This window comes from Eucalyptus grandis, chromosome 2 (genome assembly GCF_016545825.1).
Source record: "Eucalyptus grandis isolate ANBG69807.140 chromosome 2, ASM1654582v1, whole genome shotgun sequence".
NCBI lineage: Eukaryota > Viridiplantae > Streptophyta > Magnoliopsida > Myrtales > Myrtaceae > Eucalyptus > Eucalyptus grandis.
In genome coordinates, this window is record NC_052613.1 from 20,603,451 (window position 1) to 20,626,344 (window position 22,894).

Consider the following 22,894-nt stretch of genomic DNA (forward strand, 5'->3'; position numbering starts at 1 on the left):
GGCTGATTTTTTTTGCAAAAATTCAATCAAAAAACGTCAAACAGGTCGGGAAAATATGAACTCGGGCTCTGATACAAATGTTGGGAATAACGGATCCTCGAAAACCGGATTCGACACTAAATCGAACCCCTAAAACAAATGCGGAAGCGAAGCCCGGGAAAAACACGTATCATCGATCCTAAAGCACACCACGGATTCGAGCGTACCTTGTTAGCCACAGATTAGACACCGACGCCAATGGAGGAAGAGATTTGGCCCTGTTCGATCCGATGAAGCAATGAAGGGAAGAAAAATTGCCGGAGCCTTACTGTTTTTCTTTTGTCTTTAGAAGAGAGAGAAAGAGCGTGCGGGAGAAAGCGTACGTAAGTTTGTTTCCAACAGGTGCCATCTCTCTCTCTCTCCTCCCTTATATACCTTCCCCCATCCACGGGCCCTATTCCCGTGGGCCAGGCCTTTTGGGCCCAGCATGGGCGGACGGGCCTTAAGCCCATTACCAATTAAAACCATCATACATTAACTTGGAAGTAGAGCAGAATGATGAGCTATCTTTCTCCAGATTACATCTAAGTTGCAGCAATGAATGACTCGTCACACTGATAAAGAAATTGACTCTCTAGAGATTTACTAAACTCCTTTGCGGAAGAATTTTGCATCCATTAATTATTCTTGGTTTTTCTTCTGTTCTTTTGGAGCTATTTATTATTCGAGAAACCTTGTCACCAGACTTCTTCTGACAGCCGACTACTTGTTAATCCACTTTATGTAATCTCAGTTGGTTGATACTATCTATTCTTCAAAAATGACTCAAGCTTTCACCACATGCCACAATTCTTCTATCTTGAAATTACTATCTTTCATAAATTTCACAAAAACAATTATAGAAAGCAATAGGCTATAATGAGGAAAAACAGCCTTGAAAAATTTCAAAGAATTGAAGGACACTGTCTTGAATTTTTAAATGAAGGCACGTCCTTACTATACAAGACTGATACTTAGGCAATGCGAGTAAAAGAAATAAGAAAGCACCCAACTATTACACCAGCAACTGAGAAAGTCAATGGCGTATGCAAGAATGTAACTCCAACAACAGTGCTAGATAAAACTTCTTTAATTTTTATAACTTCAAGTTTTCCAGACATGCAAAGCTAATGAGGTATCCTCAAGGGAAAAACAATCAACCAATAAATCTTCCTTACCGCTGACATGATATACTCTCGAAAAGCTTCTCTATACTTGTCATACAGTTGCTGGGAGTAATCATGAGGAGGATTTTGAATACACATATCGTAAATAGTACTGCCGAGGATTGAGAAAAAGAGAAATCAACCATTAGCAAACCAATCAACACATTCGGATAACAATTCTAAGTATCACAACTCCTGAAGTCACAAATGCAGAAGTGAGGCTTACTTGTAGATTATCATGTAGTCTTCCGGGCTGAACTGAGTCTCAGGAAGCCCTTCAAGAAGATTCTGGAGCTTCATTATACCCTTTTGCATAATCTCCCATCCTTGTTCGAAATCAATTATTTCCCTCTCATTCGCCGCCATATCTCCACAATCTCGTTCTCAACACTAAATCTGCACATAGAAGCCAATTAAGTCATCGACGACGGAAAATTGTGAGTCTGAACCAAATCCAATAATGCAATAAAAACAGAGTAATCCTCACGTCTTTGACCTCGAAAGGCGACAGAAGCCGACAACCGAGGTGCAATCCCTCCGAGAAGAGCACAAAAGATACGAGGTCGGTTAAATTGAAATCAACCGACGGAATTCGATGGCGAAACAACGACGGCCACCGGCGGTGATCGCGAGCCTCAAAACGAGATTGCAAAGCAGAACTAGAAAAACCACAGAGAGAGAGAGAGGGAGAGAGAGAGAGAGACCTAAGTGTAGAAACGGGAGATTGCGGGACCGCAGAGCCGGATATTTTGGCGAAAAAGGCGAAGGCAAAGGCAGACGAAGATCCAGCTTACTTGAGCTCCCAGTACGGAGCAGGAACAGGGGAGAGTGTGAAAAGAGAGCAGTTGGTGGGACAGTTTATTTTATTCAACAGAAAATCAATCATTTTAAGAAATATTTTCTATAAAAAATAATAATTCATATTGCTCATGGAAAAATTAATGAACAGAAAATATTTTCACCATTCATGAAAATATTGAAAACATAAATTACTGATATGATGAAAATATTTATTGTCAATTGATTATTTCAAGAAGATTTGAGCGATCATTTTATCAAGAAATACTTTTTCAAATTTTTCATTTTATGTGAATTTAATGAAGTAATATTGACTATTATGAAATCCTAATCTTTCTTTCGGATTCCAGGTTCGATCCTCTAGTACAATCAAGTCCATCCTTTTGTCAACTATCGTTAGCTATCAAATTGCTAATATTGGTTATATTTAGGCATTGCTGCTGACATGAAAAGTTTAATCACTCAAAAAATATTACCACTTCTGATAATGCTAGTTTAAAATGGTGACATGAGAGATAAAATTCAAATGAATTTTCTAGGTGAGGGAAAATTCTTCCACGTTTGTAGTTGCATTCGTGTCTTGAATCTCGTAGTTAAAGAAGGTTCAAAAGGTATTGGTGCTTGGACCGGAATTTAGGTTCGAAGGGAGGTTGGGAATTTGTCCCTAGAAAATTTAAATATACTTACATGAGACAAAATATATATGAGTCCTGAATAAGTAAAGAATTACAAATCTCAACTTGTAAATTTTGTAGGAGTTTTTATTATTTTTTATTTTTCCATATGAAATGGAGAAAATATTCAGTGAGTTATTGGGAAACTGCACATAGGAAGCAAGCAGGTTTCATGCTCAATAGAGAGAGAGAGAGAGAGAGAGAGAGAGAGAGAGAGAGAGAGAGAGGTGGAATTTTTCTGGGGAATACTTCAAGTGCTTAAATTATGTTCGACCATAAAGTTTGCTTCAAAACAAACTAATCAATTGAGTATATTTGTCTACAACAGAAAAAAAGAAAAGAAAAGGAAAATGACATAATAGTCCATGAACTTTGGCCCAATCTATAATATAATTAATAAATTTTTAATTTTTTCAATGTATTAATAAATTTTACCTCAATGTGCAATATGGTCTATTTACTTTTAAATTTTTTAATATAATTTCTAAACTTTTCATATATGTTCGTAAAATTCTAAACGCAAGTGAACATGTCAAACAAGTAATATAATTATAAGAAAAAGTATCGTCCAATAGAGATTGATGATTAATAAACTAATTAAATACTAAAATAGATTAATTCTAAAATTTAGCTAACAAATCAAAATATAATTGAGAATAAATTAAAAACAAAATTTGTAGACTAAATGTAGTAAATTGATCAGATAAATATGTTAAAGCATCCGATTTCACCATAACTACTAAATATGAATTTCAAATTGTTGTGGGTACAAGAACAATATCAAACATGTGATAGCGAAATTTCCTACTCAGTTTATTAATTCACTATATCTCTATGTGAATTAAAATAAACATAAGTGCATTAAAAATTATGAATATTCTCGATTTACAATGAATCTTTTGGATCATCTTATCATAAAAAACTACACAAATAACGCAGTATATTTATATCCACGTTTAATTCATAGTTATATATTATAATGAGTAATTGCATATTATCACTTCTCAATTTCAAACATGTACATTAGATCATTCAAGTGGTGGCCAATCACTCAGAAGTATTATGCACAATAATATATAACTCACATGAATGAAATTAATTGCAAAATATAAAAATCATGAAATTCACATCATCATGTTAGGCTACATTGTAGTCCTAACAAAAGAAAATTAGAATATCGTAGAAGAAAAAATATAAATATAAATCAAACTTAGCATCTTAAATCAAATAACAAGAATTCTATCATCACTTTTGTCTTCTCTTCAAAATACTTGAAAAACTCTCAGAACAATAAATAAATAAAACGATCTAACAAAAATCTAGCTGCTCCCTCTCAATGTTATGATGATCTTTTCTCCAAGAAATTACACATAAAATTAGGGAGTAAATATTCTTAACTTTTACCCCCAAAAAATAGGGAGTAAATCAGAGGATCTTGATTTGATATCTATCTCCCAATGTTTCTAGATAACATTAGGGAATAAAATCAATGATTCTCTAATTTGATATTCATCTTCCATTACTTTTTTTATTTGTATTCCTGATTTTGCCGTTATTTTCCTTATCTTATCCATATCTCATTATTCTGCATAAATAAAGAAAATTCGAATAATTATAAGGAAATCCAAATATTTTCTAATAGATATTGCATTAATTGTTGTTACCTAAAATAAGTAAAACAATTTTATTTTTATAGAGTTATTAAACCCCCAAACTTAACATTTTGCTAGTCTTCGAACAAAATCAAGACATAACACATATTTAAGCCCTCTATGAAATTTTTCCATAATTGCTCAAATTCACAATTCAAAGAAAAACACAAATTTCTTCCAAACATTGAAATTGATTTATGATGTTAAGACCAATTCTAACTATGTGATCCAAGTGTGTGTGAGAGAGTCCTCATTTTTTTCGAATTATATGCAATCCAGATAAATTCACATTGATATGCAATCTCTCAAAAATTCTCAATAATTATGACCAAATCTCATAGGTTTGATTTTCATTCATCTCTCCACTAATGTAAGCTAATTATCCAACCAAAAATCAATAAGACTTTTCTCGGTTTGTAATGTAAGGCTGGGCTAAAGGTGAGATAACGGTAATTTTAAGTTCAAATCACCCATCAACACGTTGATTCCTAGGATCTAATTAGAGTCAATGTCACTGTCCAATTTCACTTATTTAAGATAATTTTTCTACTACCATATATCATCATTCTTTTTTTTTTTTTCTTTTAAAAAACATAAATTTAAAAATAAATGAAAAAAAAAAACATAATTAAAATGCTTGGGTACCTCTCAAGAAGCGCTTGTTTTATAGTTTTTAACCAAACTATTTCAAATGTAGCTATTTTGGAGGATGAAGTTCAATGGTAGTCTTCAGCTTATTGTAACTACCTTCAAAGTAGGGCTTCAAACATTGACCGTTCACCTTGAATGTGCCCTCAGTGTCATGCACAACTTCAATTGTCCCATATGGGAATACATGTGTAACTGTAAAAGGATCAGACCATCGAGATCACAACTTTCCTAAAAAAAGTTTAAGACAAGAGTTATAAAGTAAGACTTTTTGACCAATTTTAAACTCTATTCTGAATATATACTTGTCATGCCATCTTTTTGTACGCTCCTTGTACAACTTAGAGTTTTATAGGCCTCATTGCGAAATTTCTCCAATTCATTCAGTTGCAATAATCTTTCTTCATTTGCCAACTGCATGTCAAAGTTTAGAAATTTCAATGCTCAATATGCTTTATGCTCTAATTCCACTAATAAATGACAGGTCTTCCCAAACACTAACCTAAATGGAGACATTCTAATTGGAGTTTTGAACGTTGTCCTATAGGCCCAAAGTGCATCATCAAATTTTATTGATCAATTTTTCTAGAGGCATTCACTGTTTTTTCTAAAATTCTCTTGATTTCCCTATTTGAAATCTCCACTTGATCATTAGTCTGAGGATGATAAGAGGTTATAATCTTATGCGTGACTTCGTACTTACTCAAAAGTGCTTCAAATTGTTTGTTGTAAAAATGTGTCCCCCTATCACTTATGATTACTTTAGGAGTGCCGAATCGGGTAAAAATATTTTTATTCAAAAATTTGACCACAACCTTAGTATTATTTGTTGGCAATGCTACAGTTTCTACCCACTTAGACATATACTCCACAGCCACTAAAATGTATAAATTCTCATAAGAAGGTGTAAAAGGTCCCATGAAATCAATACCCCAAACATCAAATAATTTACACACAATAATGTTGTTTAAAGGTATCTCATTTTTTCTTGAAATATTTCCAGTTCTCAGACACCTATCACATGAAATTACATAGGAGTATGCATCTTTAAAAAGTGTGGGCCAATAAAATCCAAATTGTAAAATCTTAGCTACAGTTTTGGTGGAACCAAAATGGCCACCTGCCTCTCCATCATGACAATGATGTAGAATGTTTGCATTCTTTTCATTTGGAACACATCTCTTTATAACCTGTTCTGCCCATACTTTAAATAAGAAAGGTTCTTCCCAAAAATAATTTTTAACATTAAAAAAGAATTTTTTTCTTCTGTTGATATGATAATTTAGGAGGAAGAACATTACTTACTAAATAATTTACAAAGTCAACATACCAAGAAACTTTTGTTGACTTAATGGAAAAAAAAAATTCATCAGAGAACTCTTCCAAAATTGGTCTTACCTCTTCTTTTGAATTTGGAATTCTTGATAAGTGATATGCTATTAGATTTTCAGTCTCATTCTTATCTTTGATTTTCAAATCAAATTCTTGTAGTAGTAGAATCCACATGATTAACCGGGGTTTTGATTATTTCTTTTCAAGTAGATACTTAAGAGCAGAGTGGTCAGAATAAATACAACTTTTGAGCCAATTAAATAAGAACGAAATTGATCAAAAGCAAGAACTACCGCCAAAAGTTTCTTTTTTGTTGTTGAATAATTCAATTGTGCACCTGACAAAGTTCGACTGGCATAATATATAGTTCGAAAAATTTTATTTTTCCTTTGTCCCAAAATAGCTCCTACTGCAGAATCGCTAGCATCACGCATCAGTTCAAAAGATAAATCCCAATTTGGTGCTGTCATAATTGGTGCTGAAATTAACTTCTCATTTAAAGTGTTAAAAGCTTGTATACATTCAATAGAAAAATTAAACGGAAGCATCTTTTTCCAAAAGATTAGAAAAATGTTTAGCAATTTTTGAAAAATCTTTTATAAACCGCATGTAAAGTTCTACATGCGTCAAAAATCCTTTGACAAGTTTCACAAATGTTGGCAAAGGCAATTTTGCAATGACTTCCACTTTGACTCGATCAACTTCTATTTCGTTTTGAGAAATTTTATACCCAAGCACTATTCGTGCTAGCTTTCACTACTTCTTGCATCTTCGAGTTCAAATGCCTCTAAGGTTGGATAATGGGTTTATATTGTTCCTCCATCAAAATTTTGTGCATGCAAATTGAAGGACTAATTTCCTTGATATAAGCTATTTTCCATCCAATTGCACCCTTATGCTATCTTGATACTCTTAGCAATTTCTCCTCCATCAAATATGTCAAATAAAAAGATATATTACCATTAAAAAAGAAACTCCATTTAAATAAGCATATTTCAAATGATAAGGTAAGGGTTTGAGTTCAAGAATTGGAGGTTCTTCAATTGATTGTTTAAGCTTTGTTATGTGTTGTCCCAACTCCTCAAATTTAATTGTCTTTTGCCTTGAATATGGTGGAATTGCCTCCATGAAATTCGTGTACTCCTTTATCTCCTCATTCTGAATATATTTGTCCCTTGGTTGAATCAGACATGCTTCAAGTGGATCTTTAAAAATATTTTCTTGAAAAACCTTATTCACCAACTTGTCGATTGTCTCAATTCTAAAACAAGAATTATCATTAAATGGATATTTCATTGCTTTAAAAATATTAATTGAAACAAGATCATCTTGAATTTTAAGAATTAACTTTCCTTGTTGTACATCAAGAAGAGCTCTTCCTGTTGCTAGAAAAGGTCAACCTAAGATAAATTATACCTCAAAATCTTCATACATGTCAAGAACTATGAAAACTGCAGGAAATGATAAATTTGTCAACTTTTACAAAAACATCTTCCATAATACATCTTGGATATTTAATTGATTGATCAGCCAATTGAAGTGACACTGTGGTTGCTTTTACCTCGCCTAATCATAATTTCTTAAAAATTGAATAAGATATCAAATTAATACTTACACCTAAATCACATAATGCTTTTTCAAAGTAAGAATCCCTAATGTTGCAAGGAATAAAACTCCTTAAATCTTTTAATTTCAGAGGCAATTTGTTTTGTAGGATGGTTGAACACTCCTAATTTAACTTCACAATTTCATAATTTTCCAATTTCCTTTTGTTTGCCAAAATCTCCTTTAAAAATTTTGCATAACGGGACATTTGCACTAAAGCATCTGTAAAAGAAATGTTAATGTGCAATTTTTTAAATACATTAAAAAATTTAGAAAATTGCTTATCTATTTTGTGTTGTTGGAATCATTGAGGGAATGGAATTGGCAGCACATATGGCTTGGGATTATTTGGAAAAAGTTTACTCTTGCTTGTCTCCTTTGATTGTTTATTGGTCACCTCTTTTTTGTCTCTGAAAATCTCCTCTTCTCCCACTTGTTTACTACTTCTCAGGGTAATAGCCTTTATGTTTTCAATTAGATTTTTCTTTGTGTTGCTCGGCAAAGAACCCTGTTGTCTCCCTGACATTATGCTTGCTAACTGACCCACTTGCATATCTAAATTTCTGATTGAAGCCTCTTGGTTTTGAAATCTCACATCCATGCTTTTGATGAAGTCATGAGTCGTATTAGCAAGTTTGGTGACTATATCTTCCAAATTTGACTCTGTCTCTTCCGATTGTTTGAATCTCGATGGTCTCATCACATTCTGATTATTCTATGAAAAATTTGGATGATTGCGCCATCCCGAATTGTACATGTTGGAGTATGAATTATTTTGTGACCTGTTAAAATTCCCAATAAAGTTAGAATTTTCACTAGATTGTTTAAAAATATTACCTACCTGACACTCTGTGCTAACATGTCCTCAACCACCAAAATCATATGTCAAATTCTGAATTTTCATGGCTGAAACACTCATATTTTCTAGCTTTTTTGTTGAGTGCTTCAAATTGTGCAGCAATTGCAACAAAAGCATCCACTTCGTGAACTCTGCTAGCTTTTCACATTGGTAGTCTCTCAGTAGGCCAGTGATAACTATTGGATGCCATCTCCTCTAATAGATTGTAGGCTTCTTCTGGTGTTTTATTATTTAGAGTTCCTCCTGCAGTGCATCAATCATAGAATGAAGATTTGTACTAGAGTCATTATAAAAGGTTTGTACCTACATCCATACGGATAGTCCGTGATGTGGGCATCTCCTAAGAAATTCTTTGAATCTTTCCCATGCTTCATATAATGATTTATTATCCATCTACATAAAATTAGTAATATCGTTACACATCTTCGCAGACTTTACAAGTGAAAGAACTTACCAAGAAATTTCTAGCCATATCATTCCATGTAATAATTGATTTCGCAGGAAGAGAAGAAAACCAACTCTTAGCTTTATCTCTAAGAGAGAATGGAAATAATCTTAATCTAATAGCATCATTTGTAACTCTATTATATTTCATGGTGTCACAGATTTAAAAAAAAAGCATCGATGTAAGCATTTGGATCATCGCTTGGTAGCCCATTGAATTGCACTGATTGTTGAAGCATCTGAATGAGTGACGGCTTGATCTCAAAGTTATTTACTTGAATTGCAGATCTTCTAATACTTGATGTGGTGCCTTGAACTGTTGGTACAACATAATCTCTTAAGAGTCTACGTGGATTTTCATTATCACCTCATCTTCTTAACGTAATTTCTCTATTCTCTCAGTCACCTTTTAAATGTACGCTCGATTTCTGAATCAAGCTCAGCAAGTTTTCCTTGTTGGCTATGTGTCATAAACCGATGTACACCCTGAAAAATAAAACAAAACGAAAGCTAGATTAAACTTAGAATTACCCGGTATCAATATTAATTAGTATTAAACAAATGTTTCCCGGCAACGGCGCCAAAAATTTGTTCGTAAAATTCTAAATGCAAGTGAACGTGTCAAACAAGTAATATAATGATGAGAAAAAGTATCATCCCACGGAGATCGATGATTAATAAACTAATTAAATATTAAAATAGATTAATTCTAAAATTTATCTAATATATCAAAATGTAATTGAGAATAAATTAAAAACAAAATTTGTAGACTAAATGCAATAAATCGATCAGATAAATATATTAGAGTATCCGATTTTACCATAACCACTAGATATAAATTTAAATAGCAGAATTTCCTAATCTATTTACTATCCTATCTCTAGGTATAGTAAACTTACTCAGTTTATTAATCTATTATATCTCTATATGAATTAAAATAAACATAAGTGTATTAAAAATTATGAATATTCCCGGTTTATAATGAATCTTTTGGATTACCTTATCACCAAAAGTTATACAAATAACGCAATATATTTCTATCCACGTTTAACTCATGGTTTTATATTCTAATGAACAATTGCAAATTATTACTTCTTAATTTCAAACATGCACATTAGATCATTCAAGTGGTGGTCATTCACTCAAAAGTATTATGCACAATGATATATAACTTACATGAATGAAATTAATTGCAAAATATAAAAATCATGAAATTCACATCATCAAGGTTAAACTACACCATAGCCCTAACAAAAGAAAATTAGAATATAGTAGAAGAAAAAATAGAAATAAAAATCAAACTCAACATATTGAATCAAAAAACAGGAATTCTGTTACTACTTTTGTCTTCTTTTCAAAATACTTGAAAAACTCTCAGAACAATAAAAAATGATCTAACAAAAACCTAGCTGCTCCCTCTCAATGTTCTATCGGATGATCTTTTCTCTAAGTAATTGCGCATAAAATTAGGGAGTAAATAAAAGGATCTTGATTTGATATCTATCTCCAAACGCTTGCAGATAAAATTAAGGAATAAAATCAAGAATTCTCTAATTTGATATCTATATTTCATTGCTTTTTGATTTGTACTCTTGATTTTTGCCATTATTTTCCTTATCATCTCTATATTTAATTATTCTGCATAAACAAGAAAAATTCGAATAATCAGAAAAAAAATACAAATATTTTCTAATAGATATTATATTAATTGTTGCCTAAATTAGGTAAAATAACTCTATTTTTATAGAGTTATCAATATATTTTCAAGTTAGTTTTTTTTATTATAAAGGTGATCGGTTTTGGATTCCTCAGTCCCACGAGGAATCGGAATCTAGGAACAGTTCCCCATTTTAAGATCAGGAATCAGACTGACTGGTCTTGGAACTAGGAATTGAACCAATCGAGTTCACGAGTGGTCCAATCCAAGGGAATCAGTGATAAACCAATTTTCCCTCCCCCTTTAAAATCAAGCATTTGCTTTTTACCCACAAAAAAAATCAATACGCTACAAAAATTGTATGAACATTACACACTTAACAAATACTATACTAAGTTTTAGCCAAAAGGTCAAGAAAGGCATGCATTGGTTGGAGTGTGGGTTGGCTTTTATTCAAAACCTCACTTACGGGCTTTGCATGACTGTTCGATGTGGGACTCTTGACATTTGCATGGAAGGCTAGACACAACAATAGAGACAAGCCAAGAGTCCCGCATCAAAGGCATTTGCATGGAAGGCTGGACACCACAAGAAAAACAAGCCAAACACTGAGAGTCCCATGTTGAATGGACACAGAGATTGTAAGAGGAGTTGTTTATAAAAGCCAAGCCATGCTCCAACTAAAGCATGCCTTTTTTGACTCTTTTTTTCTAGGTATTTGCATCTCCACATCATTGAGAAAATTCCTATTAATTAAGAGTTAAAATTTTAAATTTTAAAAAAATAATTGATCCAGTCTGGTCAGTTCCATCCCTAGAATCAGGAAATGGACCAATATCACCTATTCCAATTTTAGGGAACTGAGCATTGAACTGGCAATTCTTAGTCCAGTTGGTTCCTTCAGTTCACCCCTACTTGATTTATATAAAAATGCTAATATTGTTATGTGTGGGAGCCACTCTTCGGTCCAAGGACACTGTCAAGCTTGAAAATGCTTATGGTAAGGAAGCTCAGACAAATCTCTTGAATAAGCAATTTAGACACTTCTTTTCTTACATTTGTACAATGACAAGGCTAGTTGGGAGCTTAAGGTTGATGGCAAGACTAAATTAGAATCATGAGAATTTTGATCAATTGTACTTATTGTTACGATTAAATTAGTTGTTCTAACTCTATCGAGTCCTTGAAATAAATTGACTAATCATCTTTGTTCTCACAATAATATCGCTGATCCCATCATCTGGATATCGGGCCGTGTGAGCTCGAGAGCCATGACTGCCGTTTGAGCTTGAAGCTCGCGGCTGCTGTGAGCTTCGAGCTTGAGAAGATACCACCCCCGCTTGCCGAGCTCCAAGCTCGCAGTCGTGGAAGAGCTCAAGGGGGAAAAAAAACCGCTTCGGACTAAGGAAGAATATGTCACACGTTAGCGCTTCTCTCTACAAAATATAATAAAAATTGCCACATTGACGTCAACCAGTCCTCAACCTATTATCCGAGTGCCTATTCAACTCTAAACTTTTTAATTTTGTCAATTTATAAACTAAGTTTTGCACGAAATTCTAATGTAATCATTTTGATAAATTTTCATCGAAAATTACTACCGTGACGTAATCCTTCTATCCAAAATTAACCAAAAGAACAACAATTGAATTTCTCACGAAGGTTTAGAACTATATTGAAAAAATCATGATTTACATTTACACAATAAATTTATGACTCGTTGGACAATTTCCTCTCAAATTGCATGTAATTGACAGAGGGACTTGATTGAGCACACCACTTTAATAAGTTTGGCTTGATTGCACTTTTCAAAATTTTATACTTAACGGTGTACTTTCTCGAAATTTTTTAGCACTTCTCATATACTCATCCCTTCAAATATTTCAAAATTTTCACCAACATGGCAAAAACACAAACTCTAGCTACTCCCGCTCGGTTGTGTAGACAAAATGTACAAGCATTCTGAGGTCTTAACTTCCCAGCACAGAGGAGAGACGCAATTACACTGTTTTCGGCGCCACCTTCAACGGGATCTCGAACTTGTTCTCACGCCATTGTAAGAGAAGTCACTCAATCTGGACGATCATCCAGAAAATGTCATGCCAGATATCTGAGCAAATTGGGGTTGTCTTTGCCTCTCTCCAAATAGTCTCGACTGATCAAGTCCTCAATCCTTTTCTTGATTGCCTTGAGCTCAGGCTGCAGTAAAACAAAATCAGTCAATAAAAACTGACAGAACCGGGAAGAAGGCGATGGGTCGACACGGTGTCTAGTAAAGACCTTAAACATGGGACCCAACTGCTGGACACACTCCATGACCAGCTGCTGATGATCCAAAACTTTTCGACTCTTCATGATACGCACAATTGAGGCATCGATTGCGTATCTCCGATCCCTATCAACATCTCCTATCACTTTCTTCTTCTCATCCATAGGAGGAAGAGGAATCTGCATGTCGGAAATATTAAAACAAGATTGCACTGATAAATTAGGGGAGAATAAACTAAAACAGGATTGAAATTAAAGGTTGATGTAGAAAGAGAAGGTCAGACAATGCAGGACAATCTAAAAACAGTCAGTCATACCTTGATCCTCTGCATTTTGCCAGTGAACTTGGAGTTGAACTCAAAGTGATCAGTAGGAGCAATGCTCTTTGTGTTTGGTTCTTTGTTAAGGATCTGGTACTTGGCACTTGATAAGGAGTGGAGAAGCCTCACAACATCATCATCAGTCAAATTCAACTGGGTCATTATCTCTGAGTAACTCAGTCTATCAGAAGAGTTGAATAACAACAGAGCTGAGGCCTACAAAGCAACAGAGGGGATAAAAAGTTGTCAAGTGAAAAAAAACATAGCAAGAAATAACTAATCCCAAAGTCTACCAGAAGTCAAAATTGATAAAAACAAAAGGTTTAAAATATTACCTGAGATGTTGACACTATCAACTCTGTGGATCTTGGCTCAAAATTACCAATAATGTTACAAGTCCCTAATGAATAAATCCATGTTAAATTTCGATGCTTTGTTTTGGTCTGGTAGAATTCCCTGAAAACTTTGACACACTTTACCTGGAACAACCAGAAATTAACAATAACTCTTGAATCATAGTGAAGAAATCTATTTCAGCCATCGGAAATTGCCTATAAACATCAAACAAAACTTCAAATTTTATATCTCGGCAAAATTCTGCAAGTACCATTTCTGCTGGAAGGTTCAAATCAAAGGACCTGTAACTCGGCCAAAAACCAGTAGTCAGAACCGTGACTGTCAACTCAATGCCAGGATTTGCATTTGGATTATTACTGAGATACTCTTCAAAACTAGTCTGGTTTTCCTTGGCTAACATCAAATCTGTAACCTGGAACACAGAGAAGTGAATTAGGAACGTATTGCCGCAGGTGAAACTAGTTCTTAAGAAAGAAATCTAGCAACACCAACCATCCCTTCCATCTTTGATGTGAACTGACCACCGCATTGCTGCTTTAATTTCGTCAGCATACTTCTCTCATGGTCATCATTGGCACTCTTATCAAAGAGAAGTCGTCTGGCAAGCTTCTTCCTGCCAGTTTTGATGATTATTAGTAAGCAATTTGATGGCATCATCAAGCCTCGATTATAATGGATGACAACCACAATGGGATATTAAATGGATACACATAAACAGTAGTGGATGAGGCATTTGTTTCCAAAAATTGATATGGCTAAGTTTCATATTCTAATGCAGGGAAATTTTATTTGCAGACATGATTAACATGCTTGATATATATTCTCAGAGTCACTGTAAATTGATTATGGAAATGAGCTCATTTTTTTTACTATAGAGTACAGAAGAGAAATGTTAATCAATCTTGAGAATATAGGTTCATCTTGAAGATCATTGGCATAAAGACTAGCACAGTTCCCTCAGTAAACCTGCACCCATTACTCAAGGGTCTAGTATCCTATGATATTGAAGTATTCAAGAAACTGATAGAACTAGTTCTGATGTATCTAAATAATTAGGTAGAAAACTAGTAAGCCTAATTTCAATATATCATGAACTATCTTTTATACAGTATTACTGTGGATACTGTGACATAAAAGATTTTGTTGAATTTATATTCAACAATATTATCAGTAGCCTATGCACCCGTGAATAAACCTTCGATTCCAAAAATATTACCTATAGTACTCAGAAAAAAGATCCTTGTCACTGATATATGAGAGCAGCTTTACTACCTGCAAAAGGTACAATAACCACCTGTGATACTTAAAAATTGATGCTAGACTACATTACAAAAATTAATGTCCAAACAACAGACCTTCTCAAGCATTTCTTCAGTGGCTTCATTGCCCAATTTTTCACTACTTCCCTTCTTAAGTATATCATCACAAAAAGTAGCCAATAGCTCTGCAATTGAGCTTCCGCCGACACCCTTGTTGCAAAGGGCCTCAAAAGCCTCCTTAAATGCCTGTCCAGAGGAACATCCAAATGAGTACTTATCTTATGTAGCTTTTTGAAATCACTTCACAAGATGTGAACCTTATGGAGAAGGATGTGGTTCTGGAAACGTCCATTCACATGTGCCACATACTTATCATGCAGCTCAATCAATTTCCTCACGAAAACCTGCCAACAATGAGCTGAATCAATGATCCTAAACAGACCAACAAAATTTTATCTACTTATGGAGGAGAAGTAGAAGATCGATTGCATTACCTGTTGCTGCAAGCCTACATCCTTCTTATTGGCCTGTGAAAAGGAATGAAGGGACTAATTGCTTGCTTCATAAAATGTTACAGGTCAAAACAAAGGGACGCATATTTTTGATAGCTGTGCAAATCACACACTATAACTATAGACTGATAATGATGACGAGTCCCAAAAGTTGAGTTGGATTTAGATTGGTGGAAACTAAAATAACACACAAAAGGTAACTTGTTGAAGAGTTAATTCGTTTATGAAAACCTAAAGCAAGAAAGCATCGCAGTACAATTTCCAAAGCATCATACTAAATAAAAAATTGCACCATATAATTCAAACTAATGGATAGCTAGAGCTTCAATAAACTCCTTACAATATCTGTTAAAGAGAAGACTACAACTGTACATGTAGACCTTTCGAAAATCCTGTCGAATGTTTCATCGACAGTGGTTCATTACTATACATAATAGCAGTACAGGCATGAGTAGGCAATAAGCCAGTTCTCCTGGTAGACAGTATGGCAATTGCAATCATAGTTGAATGATTGAATAACTACTTCAGATCGTGGTTCACATAGGCCCCACTGCTAAAACAATAACATAACAGCGTATATGCGTCGGCTATCTACGCTAACATGTATACTTGGAATATGTATAGCATATCTAATGGTCAGATCTTGGAATGTATGGCATATCTAGTGGTCACTAGTGTGATTTACATCTTTCTGAACAACATACTATATTGGCTCCTAATCTTTGGGTTAATCTCCTCCAAAATGAAGTTGTCACTCACCCACAAACACACACGCAAACATGCATGCGCACGCGCGTGTGCTTTCCCCGCAAAACTTATCCTTCTAGATTTCCTTTTGGGACTATGCTTGACTAGCCTCTCATGGCAAGCTGCATTTCTTTCGGTAGGTCAATCTTATTATTTGAAGATCAATTTCCATCTTTTTGAATGAAGGAGAACTTTTTCCCAAAACAGTGATCAAACTCAGTAACAAATTCAACTAAACTATATCGCAATTAGCATAGGGGATTAACTAACTGCCTGAGGCTAATCCTGCTCCAAGTCGCTAGCACCCCGCTTTAAGTAAAAAAACACGAAACTTACTAGAATCCTAGGTCTCTATTCTGTAAGAAGGACAATAGTCCGACCAGAAAGGGTATCCTAGATAGCCATGTAAAATCAAAACATTCCATTTTCACTAAGGGTCGATGGTGATCTTATGGTTTTAATCACTATATGCATAGCTTGTTTGATCTACAAGGCTACATCAATGAATGACATCAGATTTTACTCCAAAACAGTCCGAAATCTTAGCTTGTGTTCTTTTGCTGAGTTAATCCAATTGAGTCTCCCACTGTTTACACAATTAATTCTGGTTCATCAAGACACCCCTGAAGGATGCAGAATCATTTTGAGACAAGAGAGCAGAAACTGATGAGTAAAGCAAGCAAATTCAGTATCTGATGATGATCAAACTATACAGAAGAATGGAAGGGGACTTTGCTCATTTGAATGAACTAGAGAAAATTCTGTAAATTCATAAGAAATAGTCAAAGCCATGGACTGATAATTTGAGAACCAACCTTCCTGCTGTCAGCTTCATCTTCTGCTTGTTTGACCAAGGCAGTGCCCTCGTCAGTGACATGCTGACATATAAGGTATGAAAAACAAGGTAAAGGATGACAGAGACAAGTGTAACTTAATGTAGATGCAATATGGATGACAGAAAACGGACCTGCTTGAATATGTTAGCGAGCGGATCCAAGAATATTGGTACTTTCGAGAAAACCCTGACCATCCTTGACAAATTTTCAACCTAAACAGCATCAGAAAACTTGGTAGGTAAACACTCCAAAAAATATTTAGGAATGGATGTTCATAAAAAGACAAGAGCGGAGCCAGAATACCTTATCACCTGTCAGTAATGCATGATATCCTGAATGCTCTTTTTCAAATAGTCGGCTTGCATATACAGACCACAATTCATGTTGAACTTTCTGAAGAAAGAGCAAAAAGATTACCATAGAAAAAATAAAAAGTGAATGGAACAAATTCCATCCAGATCTCGGAATATTCAAAATCTAAGCAAGAATCACAGATATGAACTATACTCATAGTCAATTTCACAAGTTGTTCCACCAGACTAACCATAAAAGCCTGAATTAACACAAGTAAAGGGACAAACCTCTAGTAGCTTGGGTTCACTGCTAGAATGCAAGTAATGAGAAATCCTATCTTTCACTTGTTTTAAGCACTCCTCCGCCTGGGCATCCCAATATCAAACATCAAACCTTATGAAATATCATCATCATCAAGAAAATAAATTCTTATTTACCTTCAACAAATAATCAGGACAGAAGTCCTCTGAAATCCAACTTGAAGCTTTACGGTAATAATAAGCAGCACTATCTTTCAGCAAAGCTGCTTCAAAATCATTTTCATAATAATCCATTTGTCCCATGCCAATCTCCACGAATATATCCATTATATTCTTCAATAAAGCTCGATCAATTGGCTCGCCTTCACGTTCTTTATCAATCTAACGTAAACAATTTCCGTTAGTTAATCCAACATGAACATTGAAGACAGGATGGGACAGTAGTAAATTGGACACAAACATACCAATGAGATCACGGCATCACTTACTTTGACCTTTAACTCTTGATATACCTTTAAAACAGCGAACAATGTACAATAGTCAAATTTTAGTGTGGCATCTATGGAGGAAACTGAAAATGACTATATCAGAGTCAACCAAAATATAAATTATGAACTGTCTAAAGGCCACAACTATCCTAGGATGCAATCTAAGCTAAATCCTGCAAAAATAAATAAATAAATAAATAAAGAGAACAGCAAATCAAAACGTTGCATGGAATTCATACCAGTTCACGGAAGCAGGTCAGGCCAACTTCATTAAGGGGTGGCAGTGATTTCCTTGCAATGAAGTAGCGATCTAGATAATAGAAGAAACGAGAAAGCCATCTGACCATAACCTTATGATTCCCCCACCTTTTGACAAGCTCTCTCAACATAAACTCGTCATGCTTCTCTCTTAAAGATGGCAATACCTAAATTGTAAGCAGAAGCAGGTTTTTTAATGGCTGAGGATAATAAAATATAAAATGACAGCAGCCACATAAATGAAAGAACTAGACATAACCAATAAGCTAAATAGTGGAAAAAGCAACTCTGCATTCCCAGAATCATAATCGTAAGATAATTAATAATCAGACCATCCCTCCCCACACAAAGAAAAGGCAATAAATATCCCTCCCCACCCCCCCCCGGCCCCCTCCCAAAAATAAATAACAACGTTCTTGTTTATGCAATTTATGCAAGTTGATCTCATGTTTAGAGAAGAGGAGAAGGAAAAAGTGAGAAGAAGGAGGACGGGGAAAGAATTCTCCTAACATGCCAAAGTACAAAATGGTAAATGGCCAACCCTAGAATCATGTGGGATACAAATCAGAAGCAACAAAACTCTGGAGGATTTGACTGACTACAAAAACAAGAATAACCATGCAGAGTTGTAAACAAAGCATATTAACATCTAACTATTGGAGAAAGCTCCACTAAACAGCAAACTTCAACCATTTTTCTTTTCTCTTCATTTCACTTTGTCTGACTATCAACTTAACCGGCCATAAGTTTGGCGTAGTACATTAGCTTGGAAGTAGAGCTGAATGATGAGTTATCTCCCCCAGATTACATCTAAGTCGCAGCAATTAATGACTCTTTGCAAAGAAATTGACTCTCTAGAGATTTACTAGACTCCTTCGTGGAAAAAATTTTCACCTATTAATTATTCTTGGTTTTTCTGCTGTTCTTTTGGACCTATTTATTCTTTGAGAAACCTTGTCACCGAACTTCTTCTGACAGCCGACTCATTGTTAATTCACCTTATGTAATCTTGATTGGTTGATACTATCTATTTTCCAAAATGACTCAAGCTTTCACCACATGCCACAGTTCTTCTATCTTGAAATTACTATCGTTTCTAAAAATTCACAAAAACAATCATAAAATACAATCTTTAATGAATAAAGAGAAAGTAATAGGCTATAATGAGGAAAATCAGCCTTGAAAATTTCCAAAGAATTGAAGAACATTGTCATGAATTTTGAAATGAAGACACATACTTACTATACAAAACTGATACTTGGGCAATGCAAGTAAAAGAAAAAAGAAAGCACCCAACTATTACACCAGCAATTGAGAAAGTCAATGGCATATACAAGAATGTAACTCCAACAACACCACCAGATATAACTTCTTTAATTCCATAACTTTGAGTTTTCAAGACATGCAAAGTTAATGAAGTAAACTCGAGGGAAAACAATCAACCGATATAACAGGAAAAGGGAGTCGAGGACAGTAAATCTTCCTCACCGCTGACATGGTATACTCTTCAAAAGATTCTCTATATTTGTCATACAGTTGCTGGGAGTAATCATGCGGAGGCTTTTGAGCACACATATTGTAAATAGTACTGCCAGGAGGATTGAAAAGAAAAGAAATCGACTATTAGCAAACCAATCAAGACATTAGGATAACAATTCTAAGTATCACAACTCCTGAAGTCACAAATGCAGAAGTAAGGCTGACGTGTAGAGCGTCATGTATTCTTCCGAGCTGAACTGAGTCTCAGGTAGCCCTTCAAGGATATTCTTGAGCTTCAGTATACCCTTTTGCATAAATTCCCATCCTTGTTCTAAATAAATTGTTTCCCTCTCATTCACCACCATATCTCCACACTCTCGTTCTCAACACCAAATCTGCACACATAAGCCAATTAAGTCATTGATGATGGAAAATTGTGAGTCTGACCCAAATCAAACAATGCAAAAAAAAAACCAAGGAAAACTACTCTTCCGTAAGGCCAAAAAACATTCTATTGACTGCTTCCAGCTGGACAATCACTAACCCGCCGGAGAAGTATTAAAATAATTACAAGAAATATCCTATCAGGACTCTGATTTACGTCTGGGACGATTAAATGATCCGTCTTACCCAAACTCGATATTCCCACTAACATCTTGAGCAGTCTCAGCTTCCTAATCTAACACGCGGTATCTACCCGGCTCCTGGAATTCTAACCTCAGATAGTTCCAACTCAAATTCTATTTGTCAACTGTTGACAAAAACATATCAACAAGCTCCCAGACCAGAAATCCCCCCATCTCCACACTGTTTCTGCGAGCTTCGAGGTAAAAAAAAAACAGAGTAAAACCTCATGCCTTCGACCTCGAAAGGCGAAAAAAGCCAACAACCAAGTTGCTATCCCTCCTAGAAGAGCACAAACGATACAAGGCCAATTAACTCGAACTCAACCGACGGAATCCAACGGCAAAACGGCGCCGGCCACCGCCGGCGATCATGAGCCTCGAAACAAGATTGCAAAGCAGAACTAGAAAGACCAGAGAGAGAAAGACCTGATCAGGGAAACGAGTGATGCGGAAGCGCAGAGACGGATACCTTGGCGAAGAAGGCAAAGGGAGATGGAAGAAGATCCACCCAGTTCCCAGCAGAGTGGGGAAAGCAGCAAGAGCGTGGAAAGAAAGAAGTTGGTGGGTTAGTTCATTTTATTTAACGGAAAACCAATCATTTTTAAAAGATACTTTCTATAAAATAATCATCAAACTTTACCAAATGACAAATTTATCCCATTCTTTTTTCTTTTTTTTGTGATATAAATTCTCCAAACTTTGTCACTACGTAGCACCGACACTAACACGCGACACGACATGACACAACACGCCGACATGTCATTTCTAAAAAAAACATAGAATTCCGGCGTTGGGATATGTTGTATATTATATATATAAATTATCATTTTTGAAATCAAATTAATTTGATCAAATTCATAAATAAATAAATAATTCTAGAATGAATGTACACCAAAAACATTAATTTGCCATTTCTTAATATTATTTATTATTTCAATTTGACAAATTTAACTCTATTTCAATAATTCATAATACTTGGAGAAAAACAAGATCCATATTCTGGACTCACATGTTATATATGTCGGAAGAAGAGAAAATAACTTAAAGAGAATGTCGGTGCTTCATAGTTTTGCTAATCATGACACATTTATTACCAACTTTATGGCCAAGGGCATTTTCGTCTTATTTTTCTTTTTCTTTTTCCTTTTTATTTTTAAAAAAGCAAAAAAAAAAATTAAAAAGTAAAAACGTAAATGCTTTATAATTTGGAGTAAATGTGTCATGCATGTATAAATTTATGATTTTTCGTGTCACAAAAAAAAATGGGATAAATATGTCACAGTTATCAAAATTTGATTTTTTTTTTTTTGTATCATAAAAAAATTAGGATAAATTTGTTGCTCTGAATAAAGTTTGGAATTTTTAATGACTTTTTTCCTTGAAATAAATAATCGTCTATATCGCTTACAAAGATAAATGAACAAAAAATATGTTCACCATTTACGAAAATATTTAGAACATAAATTATTGTAATGATGAAATCATCTATCGTTGATCGATTATTTTAAGACAACATAAGTGATTATTTTTCTATTCATTTTATGCGAAATAATTAGAATAGTAATGATTATCATGATTTCCCGATCTCTTTTTGGATTCCAAGTCGGATCCTCTGTACAGTCGAGTTTGTCCTTTTGTCAATTATCTTTAGTTATCAAATTGCTAATAATGACAACATTTAGGCTCTACCGTAACATTGTCTAGCCATAACTAGAAATTCAACATCGTGGAGCATATACAACTTAGAGGAGTCTATGGATGCCTTAATCAAACATCTAATCACTCAAAAATGCTTTCTATCACGTTAGATAATGGCGATTTAAAATGGCGAATGCAAGACAAAATTCCAATCACTTTGCTGCGCGAGGGAAAATTCTTTCCATGTTCGTGGTCGCGCTCGCATCTTGAATCTTGTAGTTCAAGAAGAGTCAATAACGGTGTCATGACCAGAATTTAAGTTCGAGCGTGCTGGGAATTTGTCGACGGAAAATTTGAATATATCTACACGAGATAGAATGTATATGAGTCGTTAATAAGTAGACAACCCCAATCTCGACTTGTAAATTTTATAGAATTTTCTTTTATTATTGAATTTTCTATATGAAATGAGTATTTGGGAAACTGCGTGCACGAAGCAGGTAGTTTCATGTTCCATTGCAACTCAATCAAAAAAATTAGAGAGGGAGGTGGTATTTTTGGGGGAATATTACAAGTGCTTTAATTACGTTCTTCAGAACAAACTAATTAAGTTTGAGTACATTTGTTTACAATGGAAAAAGCAAACACAGAAAAGAAAAAAAAATCTTTGATACCATATGAAGGAAAATGACACAAATG

At 34.5% G+C, this 22,894-nt stretch overlaps 1 protein-coding gene, 1 long non-coding RNA gene and 1 other non-coding gene across 4 annotated transcripts; 1 reads left to right on the plus strand and 2 right to left on the minus strand.

The window, feature by feature from the left end:
- Positions 1 to 491: 491 nt before the first annotated feature.
- LOC104429325 lies at positions 492 to 1,875 on the minus strand. Its single transcript, XR_005548392.1, has 3 exons — positions 1,672 to 1,875; positions 1,411 to 1,580; positions 492 to 1,296 (listed from the first exon to the last, which is right to left on the minus strand). It is a non-coding gene; the product is annotated as an uncharacterized LOC104429325 (long non-coding RNA).
- A 7,196-nt stretch (positions 1,876 to 9,071) lies between these two features.
- Positions 9,072 to 9,178, plus strand: LOC120291047. Its single transcript, XR_005548853.1, has one exon. It is a non-coding gene; the product is annotated as a small nucleolar RNA R71 (small nucleolar RNA).
- Positions 9,179 to 12,620: 3,442 nt separating this feature from the next.
- Positions 12,621 to 21,134, minus strand: LOC104434733 (cullin-1). 2 transcript variants are annotated; one of them, XM_039306560.1, is made up of 20 exons: positions 21,027 to 21,134; positions 20,157 to 20,326; positions 19,941 to 20,040; positions 18,434 to 18,619; positions 18,171 to 18,218; positions 17,884 to 18,087; positions 17,734 to 17,811; positions 17,456 to 17,545; positions 17,284 to 17,364; positions 17,132 to 17,194; positions 15,552 to 15,584; positions 15,375 to 15,461; positions 15,154 to 15,303; positions 15,015 to 15,070; positions 14,291 to 14,411; positions 14,049 to 14,210; positions 13,777 to 13,920; positions 13,439 to 13,657; positions 13,134 to 13,301; positions 12,621 to 13,052 (listed from the first exon to the last, which is right to left on the minus strand). In XM_039306560.1, exons 2-20 carry the CDS (start codon positions 20,294 to 20,296, stop codon positions 12,951 to 12,953), a joined length of 2,232 nt encoding a protein of 743 aa, XP_039162494.1. In that variant the 5' UTR covers positions 20,297 to 20,326; positions 21,027 to 21,134; the 3' UTR covers positions 12,621 to 12,950. The 2 variants fall into 2 exon arrangements, with proteins under 2 accessions (XP_039162494.1, XP_039162495.1); XM_039306561.1 differs by lacking the exons at positions 15,375 to 15,461; positions 15,552 to 15,584.
- Between the last annotated feature and the right edge of the window lie 1,760 nt (positions 21,135 to 22,894).